The sequence below is a fragment of the Coregonus clupeaformis genome, chromosome 35, assembly GCF_020615455.1.
Source record: "Coregonus clupeaformis isolate EN_2021a chromosome 35, ASM2061545v1, whole genome shotgun sequence".
NCBI classification, from domain to species: Eukaryota; Metazoa; Chordata; class Actinopteri; order Salmoniformes; family Salmonidae; genus Coregonus; species Coregonus clupeaformis.
In genome coordinates, this window is record NC_059226.1 from 450,724 (window position 1) to 471,445 (window position 20,722).

At 45.7% G+C, this 20,722-nt stretch overlaps 1 protein-coding gene across 1 annotated transcript in view; it reads right to left on the minus strand.

The window, feature by feature from the left end:
* LOC121551455 (guanine nucleotide-binding protein subunit alpha-13) overlaps positions 1–19,948 on the minus strand; it is a 36,165-nt gene extending 16,217 nt beyond the window's left edge. Inside the window, exons 1-2 of the mRNA XM_041864122.2 lie at positions 19,602–19,948; positions 7,468–7,694 (exon numbers count right to left, since the gene is read on the minus strand). Coding sequence (XP_041720056.1) covers positions 7,468–7,694; positions 19,602–19,884 — 510 coding nt within the window. The 5' untranslated portion in view covers positions 19,885–19,948. The remainder of the gene's footprint in view (positions 1–7,467; positions 7,695–19,601) is intronic.
* Between the last annotated feature and the right edge of the window lie 774 nt (positions 19,949–20,722).

Genomic DNA, 20,722 nt, shown 5'->3' on the forward strand with positions numbered 1-20,722 from the left:
ATAGAGAGCGAGAGAAAGAGAGATGGGGGAGAGAGAGTGAGAGAGAGAAATGGGGGAGCGAGAGAGAGAGAGAAATGGGGGAGCGAGAGAGAGAGAGAAATGGGGGAGCGAGAGAGAGAGATGGGGGAGCGAGAGAGAGAGAGATGCGAGAGAGAGAGAGATGCGAGAGAGAGAGATGGGGGAGAGAGAGATGCGAGAGAGAGAGATGGGGGAGCGAGAGAGAGAGAGATGGGGGAGCGAGAGAGAGAGAGATGGGGGAGCGAGAGAGAGAGAGATGGGGAGCGAGAGAGAGAGAGATGGGGGAGCGAGAGAGAGAGAGATGGGGGAGCGAGAGAGAGAGAGAGATGGGGGAGCGAGAGAGAGAGAGAGATGGGGGAGCGAGAGAGAGAGAGAGATGGGGGAGCGAGAGAGAGAGAGAGATGGGGGAGCGAGAGAGAGAGAGAGATGGGGGAGCGAGAGAGAGAGAGATGGGGGAGCGAGAGAGAGATGGGGGAGCGAGAGAGAGATGGGGGAGAGAGAGATATGGGGGAGAAGACAGCACTCTTGAACTCCATACACTTGTCCCTCGTCCTACCAACAGAGAGCGGGAGGGTGAAGGAGAGGAAACTAACCAAAACCCCTTTGTGTGCAGTAATCCAGGGAGCACGTGTCCCGAGTGCCAAACATGTCAGGCTTCCTGCTTTCACAAACTCTCTAACACACACACACATTAAGCCTCTTGCTGCAGACATGCTGGCTGCAAAACAAGACTTGATCTTGATGCTTTAAGTAAACATTCCCCACCCCGTCCCCTAGTCTAGGCATTGCATAATCCTAATCCACAGCTTTAGACCCGTCTCCCTCTCCCCACTGAAAGCTTTAGAGTTTTAGAGTTCTGTTACAAGCCTGTGTTCTGGCCACTCCCTCATTGACCTGGGTTCTGTTGAAGAGGGTGCAATCAACGCAGGGCAACATTGAGTTAGAAGTGGAGTGTGTGGAACAGATATCAAATCATTTTATTTGTCACATGCGCCGAATACAACAGGTGTAGACCTTACAGTGAAATGCTTCCTTACAAGCCCTTAACCAACGATGCAGTTAAGAATACCAACCCCCCCAAAAAAAAAACATTAAAAAAAAATAGATTCTAAAAAAATACTTTTATTTCGTATTATTTTATATTGTAACAAATAATTAAAGAGCAGCAGTAAAAATAACAGTAGCGAGGCTATATACAGGGGGTACCGGTACAGAGTCAATGTGCGGGGTAATGGAGGTAATATATACATGTGGGTAGAGCCACCCTTTGCCTTGATGAGAGCTTTGCACACTCTTGGCAAAGCTAGTTTGTGTGTGTCAGTGTGTGTGTGTGTGTCAGTGTGTGTGTGTGTGTCAGTGTGTGTGTGTGTCAGTGTGTGTGTGTGTGTGTCAGTGTGTGTGTGTGTGTCAGTGTGTGTGTGTCAGTGTGTGTGTGTCAGTGTGTGTGTGTGTGTCTGTGTGTGTGTGTGTCAGTGTGTGTGTGTGTCAGTGTGTGTGTGTGTCAGTGTGTGTGTGTGTCAGTGTGTGTGTGTGTCAGTGTGTGTGTGTCAGTGTGTGTGTGTGTCAGTGTGTGTGTGTGTGTCAGTGTGTGTGTGTGTGTGTCAGTGTGTGTGTGTGTGTGTCAGTGTGTGTGTGTGTGTCAGTGTGTGTGTGTGTCAGTGTGTGTGTGTCAGTGTGTGTGTGTGTGTCAGTGTGTGTGTGTGTGTCAGTGTGTGTGTGTGTGTGTCAGTGTGTGTGTGTGTCAGTGTGTGTGTGTGTGTGTCAGTGTGTGTGTGTGTCAGTGTGTGTGTCAGTGTGTGTGTGTGTCAGTGTGTGTGTGTGTGTCAGTGTGTGTGTGTGTCAGTGTGTGTGTGTGTCAGTGTGTGTGTGTGTCAGTGTGTGTGTGTGTCTGTGTGTGTGTGTGTCTGTGTGTGTGTGTGTGTGTGTCAGTGTGTCAGTGTGTGTGTGTCAGTGTGTGTGTGTCAGTGTGTGTGTGTCAGTGTGTGTGTGTGTCAGTGTGTGTGTGTGTCAGTGTGTGTGTGTGTCAGTGTGTGTGTGTGTCAGTGTGTGTGTGTGTCAGTGTGTGTGTGTCAGTGTGTGTGTGTCAGTGTGTGTGTGTCAGTGTGTGTGTGTGTCTGTGTGTGTGTGTGTCAGTGTGTGTGTGTCAGTGTGTGTGTCAGTGTGTGTGTCAGTGTGTGTGTGTCAGTGTGTGTGTGTGTCAGTGTGTGTGTGTGTGTGTCAGTGTGTGTGTGTGTGTGTGTGTCTGTGTGTGTCTGTGTGTGTCAGTGTCAGTGTGTGTGTGTCAGTGTGTGTGTGTCAGTGTGTGTGTGTCAGTGTGTGTCAGTGTCAGTGTGTGTGTGTCAGTGTGTGTGTGTCAGTGTGTGTGTGTCAGTGTGTGTGTGTCAGTGTGTGTGTGTCAGTGTGTGTGTGTCAGTGTGTGTGTGTCAGTGTGTGTGTGTCAGTGTGTGTGTGTCAGTGTGTGTGTGTCCATCTCAGAAGCAATTAGTGGTGGAACTATTATCCAGTCTGTTTTCAAAGAAAATCTCATTTAATGCGCCGAATACAACAGGTAGACTACCGTGAAATGCTTATACAACAGGTAGACTACCGTGAAATGCTTATACAACAGGTGTAGACTACCGTGAAATGCTTATACAACAGGTGTAGACTACCGTGAAATGCTTATACAACAGGTAGACTACCGTGAAATGCTTATACAACAGGTAGACTACCGTGAAATGCTTATACAACAGGTGTAGACTACCGTGAAATGCTTATACAACAGGTGTAGACTACCGTGAAATGCTTATACAACAGGTGTAGACTACCGTGAAATGCTTATACAACAGGTGTAGACTACCGTGAAATGCTTATACAACAGGTAGACTACCGTGAAATGCTTATACAACAGGTGTAGACTACCGTGAAATGCTTATACAACAGGTAGACTACCGTGAAATGCTTATACAACAGGTAGACTACCGTGAAATGCTTATACAACAGGTGTAGACTACCGTGAAATGCTTATACAACAGGTGTAGACTACCGTGAAATGCTTATACAACAGGTGTAGACTACCGTGAAATGCTTATACAACAGGTGTAGACTACCGTGAAATGCTTATACAACAGGTGTAGACTACCGTGAAATGCTTATACAACAGGTGTAGACTACCGTGAAATGCTTATACAACAGGTGTAGACTACCGTGACATGCTTATACAACAGGTGTAGACTACCGTGAAATGCTTATACAACAGGTGTAGACTACCGTGAAATGCTTATACAACAGGTGTAGACTACCGTGACATGCTTATACAACAGGTGTAGACTACCGTGAAATGCTTATACAACAGGTGTAGACTACCGTGAAATGCTTATACAACAGGTGTAGACTACCGTGACATGCTTATACAACAGGTGTAGACTACCGTGACATGCTTATACAACAGGTGTAGACTACCGTGAAATGCTTATACAACAGGTGTAGACTACCGTGAAATGCTTATACAACAGGTGTAGACTACCGTGAAATGCTTATACAACAGGTGTAGACTACCGTGAAATGCTTATACAACAGGTGTAGACTACCGTGAAATGCTTATACAACAGGTGTAGACTACCGTGAAATGCTTATACAACAGGTGTAGACTACCGTGAAATGCTTATACAACAGGTGTAGACTACCGTGAAATGCTTATACAACAGGTGTAGACTACTGTGAAATGCTTATACAACAGGTGTAGACTACCGTGAAATGCTTATACAACAGGTGTAGACTACCGTGAAATGCTTATACAACAGGTGTAGACTACCGTGACATGCTTATACAACAGGTGTAGACTACCGTGAAATGCTTATACAACAGGTGTAGACTACCGTGAAATGCTTATACAACAGGTGTAGACTACCGTGAAATGCTTATACAACAGGTGTAGACTACCGTGACATGCTTATACAACAGGTGTAGACTACCGTGACATGCTTATACAACAGGTGTAGACTACCGTGAAATGCTTATACAACAGGTGTAGACTACCGTGAAATGCTTATACAACAGGTGTAGACTACCGTGAAATGCTTATACAACAGGTGTAGACTACCGTGACATGCTTATACAACAGGTGTAGACTACCGTGAAATGCTTATACAACAGGTGTAGACTACCGTGAAATGCTTCCTTACGAGCAACAGGTGTAGACTACCGTGAAATGCTTATACAACAGGTGTAGACTACCGTGACATGCTTCCTTACGAGCAACAGGTGTAGACTACCGTGAAATGCTTATACAACAGGTGTAGACTACCGTGAAATGCTTATACAACAGGTGTAGACTACCGTGAAATGCTTATACAACAGGTGTAGACTACCGTGACATGCTTATACAACAGGTGTAGACTACCGTGACATGCTTCCTTACGAGCAACAGGTGTAGACTACCGTGACATGCTTATACAACAGGTGTAGACTACCGTGACATGCTTATACAACAGGTGTAGACTACCGTGACATGCTTCCTTACGAGCAACAGGTGTAGACTACCGTGAAATGCTTATACAACAGGTGTAGACTACCGTGAAATGCTTATACAACAGGTGTAGACTACCGTGACATGCTTATACAACAGGTGTAGACTACCGTGACATGCTTCCTTACGAGCAACAGGTGTAGACTACCGTGACATGCTTATACAACAGGTGTAGACTACCGTGACATGCTTATACAACAGGTGTAGACTACCGTGACATGCTTCCTTACGAGCAACAGGTGTAGACTACCGTGAAATGCTTACTTACGAGCAACAGGTGTAGACTACCGTGAAATGCTTATACAACAGGTGTAGACTACCGTGAAATGCTTACTTACCAGCAACAGGTGTAGACTACCGTGAAATGCTTATACAACAGGTGTAGACTACCGTGAAATGCTTATACAACAGGTGTAGACTACCGTGAAATGCTTACTTACGAGCAACAGGTGTAGACTACCGTGAAATGCTTACTTACGAGCAATTTTCCCACCAATGCGGAGTTAAAAAGTTGCTCGTAAGTAAGCATGTAAAAATAGTACATTTGGTCAGGAGCCTGTCAAAATGGCTGCTATTCCCTCCAGCGCCATTATACTGTTTTAAATCAAATCATCCCACTTTAAAGATGAACGGTAAAATAAAGTCTCTAATATTTTATATTACCATACACAATATAAATGTGACATATTTATTTGGTAAAGTAAACAGACCACAAACAGCCCCAAGCGTCAAACACAACAGAAATTGAGCCTCTCTAAATGTTAACCCCCTCCTTTTAATAGTGAAATGAATCTCTGTGTAACACTTTGGGGAAAGACCCAAGTATGAAAGCCAACAGAAAGTGGTTAACTGAGTGTCCATTCTGTGTAAGCTTTGGGAAGTGAGCGTGAGCGTTAGCAGAAGTGGGAGGGAGTACGGCCTGCTGCCGTTCGTTCCCCCCCCCGGGTCTCAGATGACAGCCTCCCTGGGATGAGGGAGCACCCCTAAACAGACAGACTACCAGAAACCCCTTTAGAAACCACTGTAGATACTTCACAAGGAATCAGCTGTGGGTTTAGCAGGCATCAAAGTGCAGTTCACACTGAACTGGTTTCAATGGCTATGTTGAATATTAGTAAGTAGGATGTCTGATTTCCTGACTTCTTGGTATAGGTGTTCTTCGCAAAGAGAGATTTTACAGCAGTAAAATCTTCCAGAGACAAACAGTGACAAAGTGGCTTCAGTGAGTGAGCTGGTTGGAGCGTGTTAGTTTGTATGAACCATCAGAGTAGTGGGTTTGATTCCCAAACTGGCCACTTGTAGTGAATATCTGACAGATTCTTGTAGTGAATATCTGACGTTAGATTCTTGTAGTGAATATCTGACGTTAGATTCTTGTAGTGAATATCTGACGTTAGATTCTTGTAGTGAATATCTGACGTTAGATTCTTGTAGTGAATATCTGACGTTAGATTCTTGTAGTGAATATCTGACGTTAGATTCTTGTAGTGAATATCTGACGTTAGATTCTTGTAGTGAATATCTGACGTTAGATTCTTGTAGTGAATATCTGACGTTAGATTCTTGTAGTGAATATCTGACGTTAGATTCTTGTAGTGAATATCTGACAGATTCTTGTAGTGAATATCTGACGTTAGAACAACAGCTAGGATGACTCAACATGACTAGTAAACACAGCAGGACAGAAAATATTTGAAAGACTACTGCTACTTGTAGTGTCTGAGGGTCAAACACTTGGGTTGGTTCCCAAGACACATATTAGCCTAGTCCCAGACTAAAAATATTCTCCATTGAAAGTGATTCTTAGTCCAAAACCATTGGCTTAATCTGTGTTTTAATCTGTGCCCGGGAAACCAGCGCCTAAGTAACTTAACAGTGAACAAGGCAGCTGAAATGTCATCATACACATAGGAAAGCCACTGATGATGTAGGACAAAGCTCTGACAGACTGATGTATTGGGGGGGAACTATTCCTTTAACAGTGTGTGTGTGGTCTGTCTGTAGGCTATCCTCTAGGTTTTATCATGATAAAGAGAGGGGGGATGAGGGACTGCAGCTGGAGGAGGCTCAGCGCCGGTGCCTAGGCTGAATGAGTGATGGTAGTTTACAGAGTAAACGACGATCAGCTCCAGTTTGGAGAGTCCCCTGCACAGTCCTCAGTACAGTCATAGATGGTGAACAAGAGAACAACACACTGCTTTACAAGCTAATATTAACACCACCAAGAGAGAGAGGGGGAGGGGGGGAGAGCGGAAGAGAGGGGGGAGAGATGGGGAGAGCGGGAGAGAGAGAGAGATGGGGAGAGCGGGAGAGAGAGAGAGATGGGGAGAGCGGGAGAGAGATGGGGAGAGCGGGAGAGAGATGGGGAGAGCGAGAGAGGGGCGGGAGAGCGAGAGAGGGCGGGAGAGCGAGAGAGAGGGCGGGAGAGCGAGAGAGAGGGCGGGAGAGCGAGACAGAGCGGGAGAGCGAGAGAGAGGGCGGGAGGGCGGGAGAGCGAGAGAGGGGCGGGAGAGCGAGAGAGGGGCGGGAGAGCAAGAGAGGGGGAGAGCTGGAGAGAGGGGGAGAGCTGGAGAGAGGGGGAGAGCTGGAGAGAGGGGGAGAGCTGGAGAGGGGGGAGAGCTGGAGAGAGGGGGGAGAGCTGGAGAGAGGGGGAGAGAGCTGGAGAGGGGGAGAGAGCTGGAGAGGGGGAGAGAGCTGGAGAGGGGGGAGAGCTGGAGAGGGGGAGAGCGAGAGGGGGGCGGGAGAGGGGGCGGGAGAGGGGGCGGGAGAGAGGGGGAGAGCGAGAGGGGGCGGGGGGAGAGCGAGAGGGGGCCGGGGGAGAGCGAGAGAGAGTGTCAAACACTCAACTACTCTGTGCCCATACCAGCTGCAAACCCCTTTGTTGGTTGTATATGTTGGGCCTTTCTCTCTGCGTGTGTGTTTCTCTACGTGTGTGTCCTCACCAGCTGGAACTCCCTGCGCCTGTCGTAGGCGTCCTGGATGCCCGTGTCGGCCCACAGAGCCCGGATGGAGGGCAGGTACTGCAAGAAGACCCTGGTCTCCACCATGCCGTGGGCCATCCTGGCCGACCGCGTGTCAAACGCCATCATGGTCTCTCCATGCCCCTGGTTGGACGCCTCTCCCCACGGGATGTGGAGCTTCTCTCTGGCATCCACCAACACACGCACACCTGGGAGGGAGAGAGAGGGAGAGTTGAGTGAGTGTGTTAGCCAACTGAGCTAATGACTAGGCATGAAGTTGAAGGTCATGCTTCCACCAACATCCTTGGAGAGAGAGAGCGAGGGAGAGCGGGAGAGAAACCGACAGAGAAAAGGGGGAGAGAGACCGACAGAGAGAGGGGGGGAGAGAGACCGACAGAGAGAGGGGGGGGAGAGAGACCGACAGAGAGAGGGGGAGAGAGACCGACAGAGAGAGGGGGGAGAGAGACCGACAGAGAGAGGGGGGGGAGAGAGACCAACAGAGAGAGGGGGGGGAGAGAGACCGACAGAGAGAGGGGGGGGAGAGAGACCGACAGAGAGAGGGGGGGGAGAGAGACCGACAGAAGAGGGGGGGGAGAGAGACCGACAGAGAAGAGGGGGGAGAGAGACCGACAGAGAGGGGGGGAGAGAGACCGACAGAGAGGGAGAGATAGGGAGGCAAAGAGAGAGGTGAGAGAACGAGAGGGGGGGGAGAGGTGAAAAAACGAGAGGGGGGAGAGAGAGACATGCTGGCTGTTCCCATAGACTTCCAGTCATTGAGCCAACAACTATCCATTTAAAAGCAAGCCACCGCTGCTAAATAAATATAGAGGAAACACTGCACGTCACGTGGAGAGTAGTGAGTGAGGTGGTGTTATGGATGGTGTGACATCGGTTTGTCTGGTCAGATCAGGTCTAGAGAAACTCTAGATGACCACATAGGCTCTGTCCCAAATGGTACCCTATTCCCTATATAGTGCACTACTTTTGACCAGGGCCAACTGAGCTAATGTAATGCCTATTTGGGACGCAGAGCACCACTGTCTGACCACACGGTCACACACACCCACCCAACACTCTCACTATGAATGAATCACATTCCATTCAAACTCCTATCCTCCCTAACCCTAACATATCCTTTGTCCTTGTGGGGACCAAACGTTTTGTTCCATTCAAACTCCTATCCTCCCTAACATATCCTTTGTCCTTGTGGGGACCAAACATTTTGTTCCATTCAAACTCCTATCCTCCCTAACATATCCTTTGTCCTTGTGGGGACCAAACGTTTTGTTCCATTCAAACTCCTATCCTCCCTAACATATCCTTTGTCCTTGTGGGGACCAAACGTTTTGTTCCATTCAAACTCCTATCCTCCCTAACATATCCTTTGTCCTTGTGGGGACCAAACGTTTTGTTCCATTCAAACTCCTATCCTCCCTAACATATCCTTTGTCCTTGTGGGGACCAAACGTTTTGTTCCATTCAAACTCCTATCCTCCCTAACATATCCTTTGTCCTTGTGGGGACCAAACGTTTTGTTCCATTCAAACTCCTATCCTCCCTAACATGTCCATGTGGGGACCTGGGAAATAAAATGTCCAAACCAGAGAGAACGTTCCTTGTTTTCCTATCATTGTGGGGACTTTGGGGGATTTCCGGTACCAATGAGGACAGTAATACTAACACACACACACACACACCACAGTAGTCCTCCAGACAGAGCTAAGATGTGTTTATATAAAACACACAGAGAGCATGGTTGCGTCCCAAACGCCAGCCTATCCCCTATATACTGCACTACTTTTGACCAGAGACTGATGGTAGTTCACTACATAGGATATAGGGTGCTGTTTGGGAATCACCCCAGGGGTGTAATGGGTTCCACTGTTTCCATGGTGCCGTTGGTCCCTCCTGACACACACTGCCCACCCTGAATAGCAGGTTAGATCACCCCTACACTGGTGACGTTATGGTTTAACCCACTACCATACTGCTGTTGACAAGGGTCGGTCCACGTGACGTCTGCAGGCGTGTGTCAGTGACACTACCTGGTGGTGTGGTGACAGGAGTGCGTGCGTGACACCAACTGGTTGTGACGGAGGTGGTGTGTGTGAGTGAGTGTGTGTGGTTCCTGTGGTGAGAGGTAGGGCCCCTCCACCACCCCTTCCTCCTTCCTCTGTCAAACACACACATCCTGAGAGACGGCTCTGATAGCTAAGGATAGACTGAGCCCAGTTGACCTGGCCTTGGCCTCAACCCATCTCTCTGGGGAGATACTAGGAACCAGACAGACCAGTTCATGTCCTGCTGGGACTTAGTCCACCAAAGTCAGTCTTGTTGAACTCAAAAGTGAAGACAGGGCTGAAACAGATTCAAGTCACCTAGACCTGACAGAAACTGGAGTCAAGGCAGGGCTAGGCAGGAGGCCCATAGATACTGTATAGAGTTTGGCAATGGCATAGAATTCAAAGTTAATTTCTATGGAGTTTGGCAAACTTGGTTTGAGGTTTAGAATTTTAAAACAGCCACCGTGTTGCCACCAAAGGTTCTAAGACAGAATGTTATTGTCTTCATGGAACGTTTGGTGCCAACCGGGATGGCTCTGTAAAGTCTCCAAATGCCAAGCGCACACACACACACAGAGAGACAGAGAGACACAGAGAGAGACAGAGAGAGAGAGAGAGAGAGAGCAGAACAGAGTAACAGCCTATAGATCTCTCTCTGTGTGTGTGTGTGTGTGTGTGTGTGTGTGTGTGTGTGTGTGTGTGTGTGTGTGTGTTATATATATATATATATATATATATATATATATATGACGCTACAGTAAGACTGTCCCAAATGGCACCCTATACCCTACATATTGCACTACTTTTGACCAGAGCTCAATGACCAGAGCCTGTTTTGACCAAAAGTAGTGCACTATAAAAAAGGAGAATAGGGTGTCATTTGGGATGCACAACAAGCACAGTACAGGGACACTACTACTACAGCCATAGAGGTTTTTATATTGTGCTAACTGACGGTAGTGATAAAAACGGAGAAGGGCTACAGACCACTGATAAGGAGTCGTATTATTAGGCTGGCTGCCAGCTACAGACCAGTATTTCCATACCATGACATAAAATACCAACATATAGGTCTTTACAGAAGCAGCATATTTGCATCAGAATGAGGAAATGCTTTTTGCTGGTTCATTCATTTGTAAAGTTGTTGGCTATAAAATCACACAGAGAAAGAGTGTGTGATTCTGAATATCATCACTGTACACACACAGGTAATATGCTTATCTGATTATTGCCACAACATACAAGATGACAAACCCCCCCAGACATTCACTACCAGGTAGAATGTATAGTACTGCATGAGGACACTATGGAGATTTACACACTCTCTCACTCACTAAACAGGGCTGTTACCCAGGGGCTTTCACACACTGTTGAAATAATGACCATAGGATAAGATCAATAGATCAATGGCAAAAACATCCATCACACGCATTAGCCCCGATGCTAATGATCAATAGCCTACGTCCACAGAAACATATTAGACCCCATGCTAATGATCAATAGCCTACGTCCACAGAAACACATTAGACCCCATGCTAATGATCAATAGCCTACGTCCACAGAAACACATTAGACCCCATGCTAATGAGCCATCAAACATACATGCATTAAAAACACAGCTAAGGGTTTTGTAGGCCAGAACAGAGAGCCTCTCTGGGAGGAAGACCACTGGGCTCATGGGTATAATAGCTTCCCCCTTTCCACAGTCTAATCACTGTTTAGTTCCTTTCTCTGCAGAGATTAATAAACTGCCATGACTGTCCTTTCTTTGAGAGCACACAGAGAGAGAGAGAGAGAGAGAGACACACACAGAGAGAGAGAGAGACACACACAGAGAGAGAGAGAAAGACACACACAGAGAGAGAGAGAGACACACACAGAGAGAGAGAGAGAGAGAGAGAGAGAGAGAGAGAGAGAGAGAGAGGACACACAGAGAGAGAGAGAGAGAGAGACACAGAGAGAGAGAGAGAGAGAGAGAGAGAGAGAGAGAGAGAGAGAGAGAGAGAGAGAGAGACACACACACACACAGAGAGAGAGAGAGACACACACAGAGAGAGAGAGAGAGAGAGACACACACACAGAGAGAGAGACGAGAGAGAGGGAGAGACAGAGACAGAGAGAAAGAAAGAGAGAAGACAGAAGGATAGAGAGAGAGAATGACGGGGACATTAAAGTTTATTGATGACTAATTAAAGGGGATTATAAATGCACCAATCAAATAACTCTCTGGGGATCAATCAGTACAGCTACGGGCTGAAGAGACTTCCAATGGGTAAAAGAAGAGCAGGTCTTTCAGACAACGTAAAAAATTAACCTATTCAAAAGGCTTCTGTGTTGTCGATGATGTGAAGTCAGTAGGGCTGGGGATTGCCAGGATATTTTATTATCAAGATACAGATAGTATCGGCACCAAAGTATCGCCATTCATCATGATTCTATATGTATCGTGATTCATCATGATTCTATATCTACAGTGGCTTGCGAAAGTATTCACCCCCCTTTGCATTTTTCCTATTTTGTTGCCTTACAACCTGGAATTAAAATGGAATTTCATTTACACAACATGCCTACCACTTTGAAGATGCAACATATCTTTTATTCTGAAACAAACAAGAAATAAGACAAAAAAACTGAAAACTTGAGCGTGCATAACTATTCCCCACTCTACTTTGTAGAGCCACCTTTTGCAGCAATTACAGCTGCAAGTCTCTTGGTGTATGTCTGTATAAGCTTAGCACATCTAGCCACTGGGATTTTTACCATTCTTCAAGGCAAAACTGCTCCAGCTCCTTCAAGTTGGATGGGTTCCGCTGGTGTACAGCAATCTTTAAGTCATACCACAGATTCTCAATTGGATTGAGGTCTGGGCTTTGACTAGGCCATTCCAAGACATTTAAATGTTCCCCTTAAACCACTCGAGTGTTGCTTTAGCAGTATGCTTAGGGTCATTGTCCTGCTAGAAGGTGAACCTCCGTACCAGTCTCAAATCTCTGGTAGACTGAAACAGGTTTCCCTCAAGTATTTAGCGCCATCCATCATTCCTTCAATTTTGACCAGTTTCCCAGTCCCTGCCGATGAAAAACATCCCCACAGCATGATGCTGCCACCACCATGCTTCACTGTGGGGATGGTATTCTCGGGGTGATGAGAGGTGTTGTGTTTGCGCCAGACATAGCGTTTTCCTTGATGGCCAAAAAGCTAAATTTTAGTCTCATCTGACCAGAGTACCTTCTTCCATATATTTGGAGTCTCCCACATGCCTTTTGACGAACACCAAACGTGTTTGCTTATTTTTTTCTATAAGTAATGGCTTTTTCTGGCCACTCTTCCATAAAGCCCAGCTCTGTGGAGTGTATGGCTTAAAGTGGTCCTATGGACAGATACTCCAATCTCCGCTGTGGAGCTTTGCAGCTCCTTAAGGGTTATCTTTGGTCTCTTTGTTGCCTCTCTGATTAATGCCCTCCTTTCTTGGTCCTTGAGTTTTGGTGGGCGGCCCTCTCTTGGCAGGTTTGTTGTGGTGCCATATTCTTTCCATTCTTTAATAATGGATTTAATGGTGTTCAATATTTCTGATGTTTTTTTATAACCCAACCCTGATCTGTACTTCTCCACAACTTTGTCCCTGACCTGTTTGGAGAGCTCCTTGGTCTTCATGGTGCCGCTTGCTTGGTGGTGCCCCTTGCTTAGCGGTGTTGCAGACTCTGGGGCCTTTCAGAACAGGTGTATATATACTGAGATCATGTGACACTTAAATAAAGTCCACCTGTGTGCAATCTAACTAATTATGCGACTTCTGAAGGTAATTGGTTGCACCAGATCTTATTTAGGGGCTTCATAGCAAAGGGGGTGAATACATATGCACGCACCACTTTTCCATTATTTATTTTTAATACTTTTTTTGAAACAAGTTATTTTTTGTATTTCATTTCACCAATTTGGACTATTTTGTGTATGTCCATTACATGAAATCCAAATAAAAATCAATTTAAATTACAGGTTGTAATGCAACAAAATAGGAAAAACGCCAAGGGGGATGAATACTTTTACAAGGCACTGTATTGCGATTCGATACTGCGGTTTCATTGCGATTCGATGTCCCAGACATACTGCTCACTCCATGTCTGCTGCAGAGGGACAAGAGAGAGCGATGAGAAAGCAAGTTTTGATCAGTCATGGAAATAAAAGTGCTGAAAACATGTTTGCTCACTATTTAAACAGAAGATGGAGGCCAAGCTATAGGAGGAGTAATCCCGAAGACTAGCGCTACCTAGTAGCTAACGTTAGCTACCTAGCAACAACCAAAAATTGTATTGCGATACTCTAATGTATCTATTTTTCTCCCATTCCTAGAAGTCAGACAGTGTTCTCCCCAGATTCTGCTAGGCGGGGCACCTGAAACACAAACCACAGCTGCCAACATGAAAACACTGAATTGGCACTTAAGTTTAGGTTCTGAGGTTTGTTGGTAGACTGTGCCTAAGTAATGATGAAGTCATTACACACACACAGGAAGTGATCACCTGATCTGCTGACACTAAGAGGACAGGAGGTGTGTCCTACTTCACATCAGTGGAATTCTGAGTATTTCCATTGATGCAATCTCCAGTCACTGTTTCGAAATGACCTTTGACCTCTAGACAGCAGCTAACAAACACCAACGAGGCTCTTTCATCACCACCACCACCAACCAACGAGGCTCTTTCATCACCACCACCACCAACCAACGAGGCTCTTTCATCACCACCACCAACCAACGAGGCTCTTTCATCACCACCACCAACCAACGAGGCTCTTTCATCACCACCACCAACCAACGAGGCTCTTTCATCACCACCACCACCAACCAACGAGGCTCTTTCATCACCACCACCAACCAACGAGGCTCTTTCATCACCACCACATCCATACCACAACAAGCCCTGACCCACCAGAAACACTAGGCTCCGTGGGAAATAAAAGGAACGTTGGCTCTGTGTGGTACACAGAGGGTTTCTCCTGGCTGGCACACAGCACAGTTATTCAATGTTGTGTAGAATGTCAACTGACATAATTCCATTGCTACATGACATAGAATGATGTACCAGTACGTTATAAAGAAACAATCCCTTTCCATCCCAATGTTCCATAAAAGTCAGTGTCCCATATCCTTTCCTCCAGAGCCGAACAGGCACAGCTTCACACACACACACACACACCCAGCGCAGTAGTCATCAAGAGGCTGTGGGAGGGTAAACATTAGCAGGACACAAACACATGCACGGCTCAGGCAAGGCCGCAGTCTCTGTGGATCAGAGCAGAGGCTTGAGTCCCAAATGGCACCCTATTCCCTATATCAGGGTTTCCCAACCCTCTCCTTGACCCCCCCAGACGTTTCACATTTTTTGTTTTAACCCTAAAGTGGCACACCGGATTAAATTAGTCAACTAATCATCAAGACTTCGGCACATAGGGCTCTGCTCAAAAGCAGTGCACTATGTAGGGAATAAAGTGCTGTTTGGGACGCAGCGCCAGGATCAGCTCAGGGCTTACAGGGCATCAACAGCATACCTCAACACAACGTCAGACTGAGTCCCAAATGGCACCCCTATTCCCTTTAGAGTGCACTACTGGCTCTGGGTCCAAAGGGCACTACATAGGAATAGGGGTGCCATTCGGGACTCATCCTTCAGGGAAAGAGAGAGAGAGAGATGGGGTTTCCCTCAGCCTTTTCAAATCACATGCAGGTTGTTCTCAGAAAGGACTAACCAGTTATTCAGAAAAGACTAACCAGTTATTCAGAAAAGACTAACCAGTTATTCAGAAAAGACTAACCAGTTATTCAGAAAAGACTAACCAGTTATTCAGAAAAGACTAACCAGATATTCAGAAAAGACTAACCAGTTATTCAGAAAAGACTAACCAGTTATTCAGAAAAGACTAACCAGATATTCAGAAAAGACTAACCAGATATACTCCTGGAAATCAACCTGTTCTATGGGTGTTCACGGCACATATTCACAAAGCATCTCCGAGTAGGAGACAGTGACGGTCTAGGATCAGTTCTGCCTATCAGATCAATGAATAACACAGGGGGTACTTGATCCTAGATCAGCACTGCGACAGGTTTTATTTTATTTTTTTTACTTCTCTGTTTAACTGAAAGTTGACTGATGCCGCAGAGTTTAGCCTTGATCTAACTCCACCCTTCCATCCATCTATGACATCACAAGGGGAAGTGCAACACTTGAGGCCCCTGCTAGCTCCTCACGAGTCTGATGGAAAAATCTGACACTGTCATTAACGCTATGCAACGCGAGTGTCCCAAATGGCACCCCATTCCCTATATAGTGCACTACTTTTGACCAGAGCCCTATGGGCCCAGGTCAAAAGTAGTGCACTATATAGGGAATAGGGTGCCATTTTTATGCCTCGGCTTAGGCTATTCTATCCAGACATGCACTAGGCTGTTCTTACAGACAGACAGAGAGACAGTATCACTTCTTAGGGATAAAATACAGTCCAGAAAAACAGGCCTGGCCTGTAGAATGTAAATAAGGCCAGCTAGATTTAGGAGACAGACACAGACCATTTATTTAGCTAAAACAAACAAACCCCCCCCAAGGTCAGAACTGAAGACTCATCGGAGGGAGATTTAGCAGAAGGGAGATTTAGCAGATGGGAGAAATGATTACATAAATGAAATCATAATATGATGAGCCAAGGCCCTTTGTTTCCAAATAGAAGACAGAGAGATGAGATAATGTCCAAAAACAGCCCTTTCACCACCAGCTCTCTAGGCTATATCTATATTTCCTGTCTGAGGGATGCTGAAGATGACCATAACAGCGTCATCAGGGGCTTCGTCCCAAATAGCACCATATTCCCTTTACGGTGCACTACTTTATACCAGGGCCCATATGGCTCTGGTATAAAGCAGTGTATAGGGAGCCATTTGGGAAGAACCTCAGGACTCAATCATTCATCTCTCATAGAAGACAATACACAGCGTTCCTCAGGGGGTCCTACCTGGGCTTAGCCAATCTCTCTCTCCCTGTCTCTCCGTCCCTCTCACTCCCTCTGTCGCCCTCTTTCTCCCCATGTCTCTCTGTCCCTCCGCCTCTCTGTCCCTTCATGCATTTCACAGTTAGCATATGATATCATCATGTGAGGCTGGGAACCCCCTGCACCCACCCACATTACACCCACACAGAGTTACTGGGGACATCCTCTTCCTGTCTGATGATAATAATGGTAATGTACCGATCTAAAATAACACAGTGATTCAACACTGCCGTTTAATATGAGTTCTAAGAAAAGCTATGGAGTGTGTCAACGTGTGTACCTGTCAAGAACACATTAATGGGAGTGTTCAGTCTATGTATGACAGATCTAAGATAAATAGCTTGACGATGATCAACGGCTCACAAAGGAAAAGTTAACAACCCAATTACTATAATTGTATAGTTGACAATTATTTTATTTCTCAGGACTGCTACACTAACATACTAGTGTGTACTAGAAAATCTAAAGCCAAGGTAATGAACAAAATAGCCAACTAGGGGGAAGCACCCAGAGCGGTTTCACCTCCATAAAAATACATTGTTTGTTTGCATAACAGGAGTTATCCGACTGTAGTATTGCTGTACATCTCTGGTAGTATCGTAGACTAGTGTGGGCTGGGCTCTCACCACTACCAGGCCTGATTTGACCTTGCAAGTTGGAGGCAAAAACACCCCTCTCATGTTCTCTCTCTCTCCCTCTCTCTCTTCAGATTTTATACAGCTAGTAAAAACATGACTGAAGTCCACCGGTGTTGAACTTTCAACTGAATACTCAACATTCGGGGGTCTGACAAGTAAAGATGACTTACAGTAAAAGAAGATATAGCTATCTAGCTAAGTAAGAAGTGAAGTAGCCAATTGGTGTAGCTAGCAAGTTTGACAGACTGGCTGGGTGAATATAAACAATTGGAATATGAGTGATCGCCTCACATCTTATTGCCGCCTCAAAACAACATGGTTTCCATTAGGGGGGGTACTTTAACGAAAATCCTGTTATTGAAGGCATATCTATAATCCGTAACTCCTTGTCCGTCGGTCCTGATTGTATAATGTGTTGATATCTGTATGGAAATCGTCTGAACCTAACACCTATAACTCCAAACCGGCACCTATGTCTCGGCTGTGATCGACAGTGGTAGGCTACGCAGAACCGCGTCTTGCATGCTGTCTACCGCAGCAGAGTTACGACGCTTACAGACGGGTTGTGGCCTCCTATAGCTCCTCCCACAACCCACCTCTGGTTTCCATAGCTAGAGATATTCACACATTATATATTGAACAAAAATATTAAACGCAACATGTAAAGTGTTGGTCCCATGTTTTATGAGCTGAAATAAAAGATCACAGAAATGTTCCATACGCACAAAAAGCTTATTTCTCTCAAATGTTGTGCAGAAATGTGTTTACATCCCTGTTAGTGAGCATTTCTTATTTGCCAAGATAATCCATCCAACTGACAGGTGTGGCATATCAATAAGCTTATTAAACAGCATGATCCTTACACAGCTGCACCTTGTGCTGGGGAAAATAAAATGCCACTCTAAAATGTGCAGTTGTGTCACACAACACTCCCGAGTGGCACAGTGGTCTAAGGCACTGCATCTCACCCTGCATCTCAGTGCTTGAGGCATCATTACAGACCCCCTGGTTCGATTCCAGGCTGTATCACAACCGGCAGTGATTGGGAGTCCCATAGGGCGGCGCACAATTGGCTCAGCGTCGTCTGGGTTTGGCTGGTGTAGGCCGTCATTGTAAATAAGAATTTGTTCTTAACTGACTTGCCTAGTTAAATAAAGGTTAAAAAAATAAACACAATTCCACAGATGTCTCAAATTTTGAGGGAGCGCACTATTGGCATGCTGACTGCAGGAATGTCCACCAGAGCTGTTGCCAGAGAATTTAATGTTAATTTCTTTACCATAAGCCGCCTCCAATGGCATTTTTTAGAATTTGGCAGTATGTCCAACAAGCCTCACAACCGCAGACCACATGTTGTGTGGGTGAGCGGTTTGCTGATGTGAACGTTTTGAACAGAATGCCCCATGGTGGCGGTGGGGTTATGGTATGGGCAGGCATAAGCTACAGACAACGAACACAATTGCATTTTACAGATGGCAATTTTAATGCACAGAGATACCGTGACAAGGTCCTGAGGCCCTTTGTGATGCCCATTCTTTCAAAAGGTATCTGTGACCAACAGATGAATATCTGTATTCCCAGTCGTGAAATCCATAGATTAGGGCCTAATTAATTTATTTCAATTGACTGATTTCCTTATATGAACTGTAACTCAGGTTTCCATAACATGACAAGTCAGATATGCCATACATGATGTTTTCTAAAATATGTGCAATGATGGTTAGGATAAACTTAATCTAGTTACGTTATATCCGCTGTGATGAAAACAATTCTAAGCGTTCTGATTTCCAAACTAGTTACCAAGTTATTTCACTATGACTGTTCAAGATTCATGTTTTTAAAACACTCAACCAAGTTTATAAATAAGTTAGCTACAGCAACAAAGCTAGATAGCTAGCGCATTGGCTAGCCAACGCTAGCTGCTAGCTGGTAAATTGCCTGATAAAAATAGCTGATAAACTGTCATACTATTTTCCACGCCTGAATAATATTGATATGGGACAAACAATGCGCGTGATATCAAAAGATCAACTCAGACAACTGAATCATGTTCAAATGGAAACCCTGCTCTGTCTGTGTGGCCTCATCTCTTCAAATCCCACTGTGCACAAACAGTTTCAAATAACATGGGCGTTTCTTCTAGCTTTGTGTGTGTTAGCTAGCTAACTAGGCTAGCGAAGAAACAGAAGTGAGTCTGCCCGTCCACTCGACATAGCTAGCTAGCAAGCACAAGTTACGGCTACTGTTAGCATGCTAGCTGGCTGCTTCCCACAGACATGAACTCTTGAACAGAGAGCAAATAAGTCAACAAAGGCGCCTAAAAACTCGCCAGTGACGTTATATAACGTACAATTGACAACCTAAAGTACCTTACCTTTAATTACATTACTAAAAATCGTGGCCCTGAACTCTTCTTTGGCCCTTTGATCGAAGTCCTGCCCATGGATGATGCGCATCTGCTTCAGGAAAGTGGACTTGCCGCTTTCTCCCGCTCCGAGTAGCAGAATCTTCACTAGCCGCTTCACGTACGTCTTATCCCGCGAAATACTTTTGTCTATTTCTTTAGATTTCCTTAATTGTTCTGCCTCGTTACTCGTGAGGAGACAGTTTGGAAAACATACCGATAAAACGGACCGGGACGGCAGGAAATCCGCCATCTTTGAAACAACTTCATCGATACAGTAGAGAGAGTTGGTTTGAGGCTAGCGACTAGAGTCTACTCTCGGGTGGGGCGCGAATACGGATAACGTGTGTGTGAGCGCGCACAGGGCTAACACAATGAGGGGATTCGTTTATCTGGCCGGGTTACCGCGGTGAGTGGAGTTTGAAACGGGTGAAAAGTGATTGCATTCATTTACATTTTAGTCATTTAGCAGACGTTCTTATCCAGAGCGACTTACAGTTAGTGAGTGCATACATTTATTTTTTTTCATACTGGCCCCCCGTGGGAATCGAACCCACAACCCATGCTCTACCAACTGAGCTACACGGCCCATTCGTTTTGGAACCGGGCTGCCTCCCGGGCCTGAGCCAGGTACGCCACTCTGGCCCACGGCGAAGTCGGCTGTGTTTTTACATGCAAAAGTGATTGCTTTTGATAAAAGCGCTTTATCTGCCTTCCCAATGAAACTATTTTTATTTTATGGAAAATAAATGTTATATGTTTCTGGACGATGTACCTAGCTGCCTTGTTGACAACATGACCGAGCGGCGCAGATTGCTGTTTGATTTGAGAAGGGGGTGCTCCTCCCAGTTTTGCCCGATGATGTGACGGGCCATTGGCCGGTTCAACCCGGGCCAGTGTAATATAATTCCCTCAATGTGACTAAACGTTTGGGCGGATCACAAAAGGTCTAGATTGCCTATATCCTTTGATTTTGTTTCACTTTGAATCCCCACTCATTACAATTGATAGAGTTACTGAGATTAATTGTGTGGGCCAGCCTACAAGTTATTTATGGCTAGGGGTATTTCAATATAGGAATTAGTTCAAAA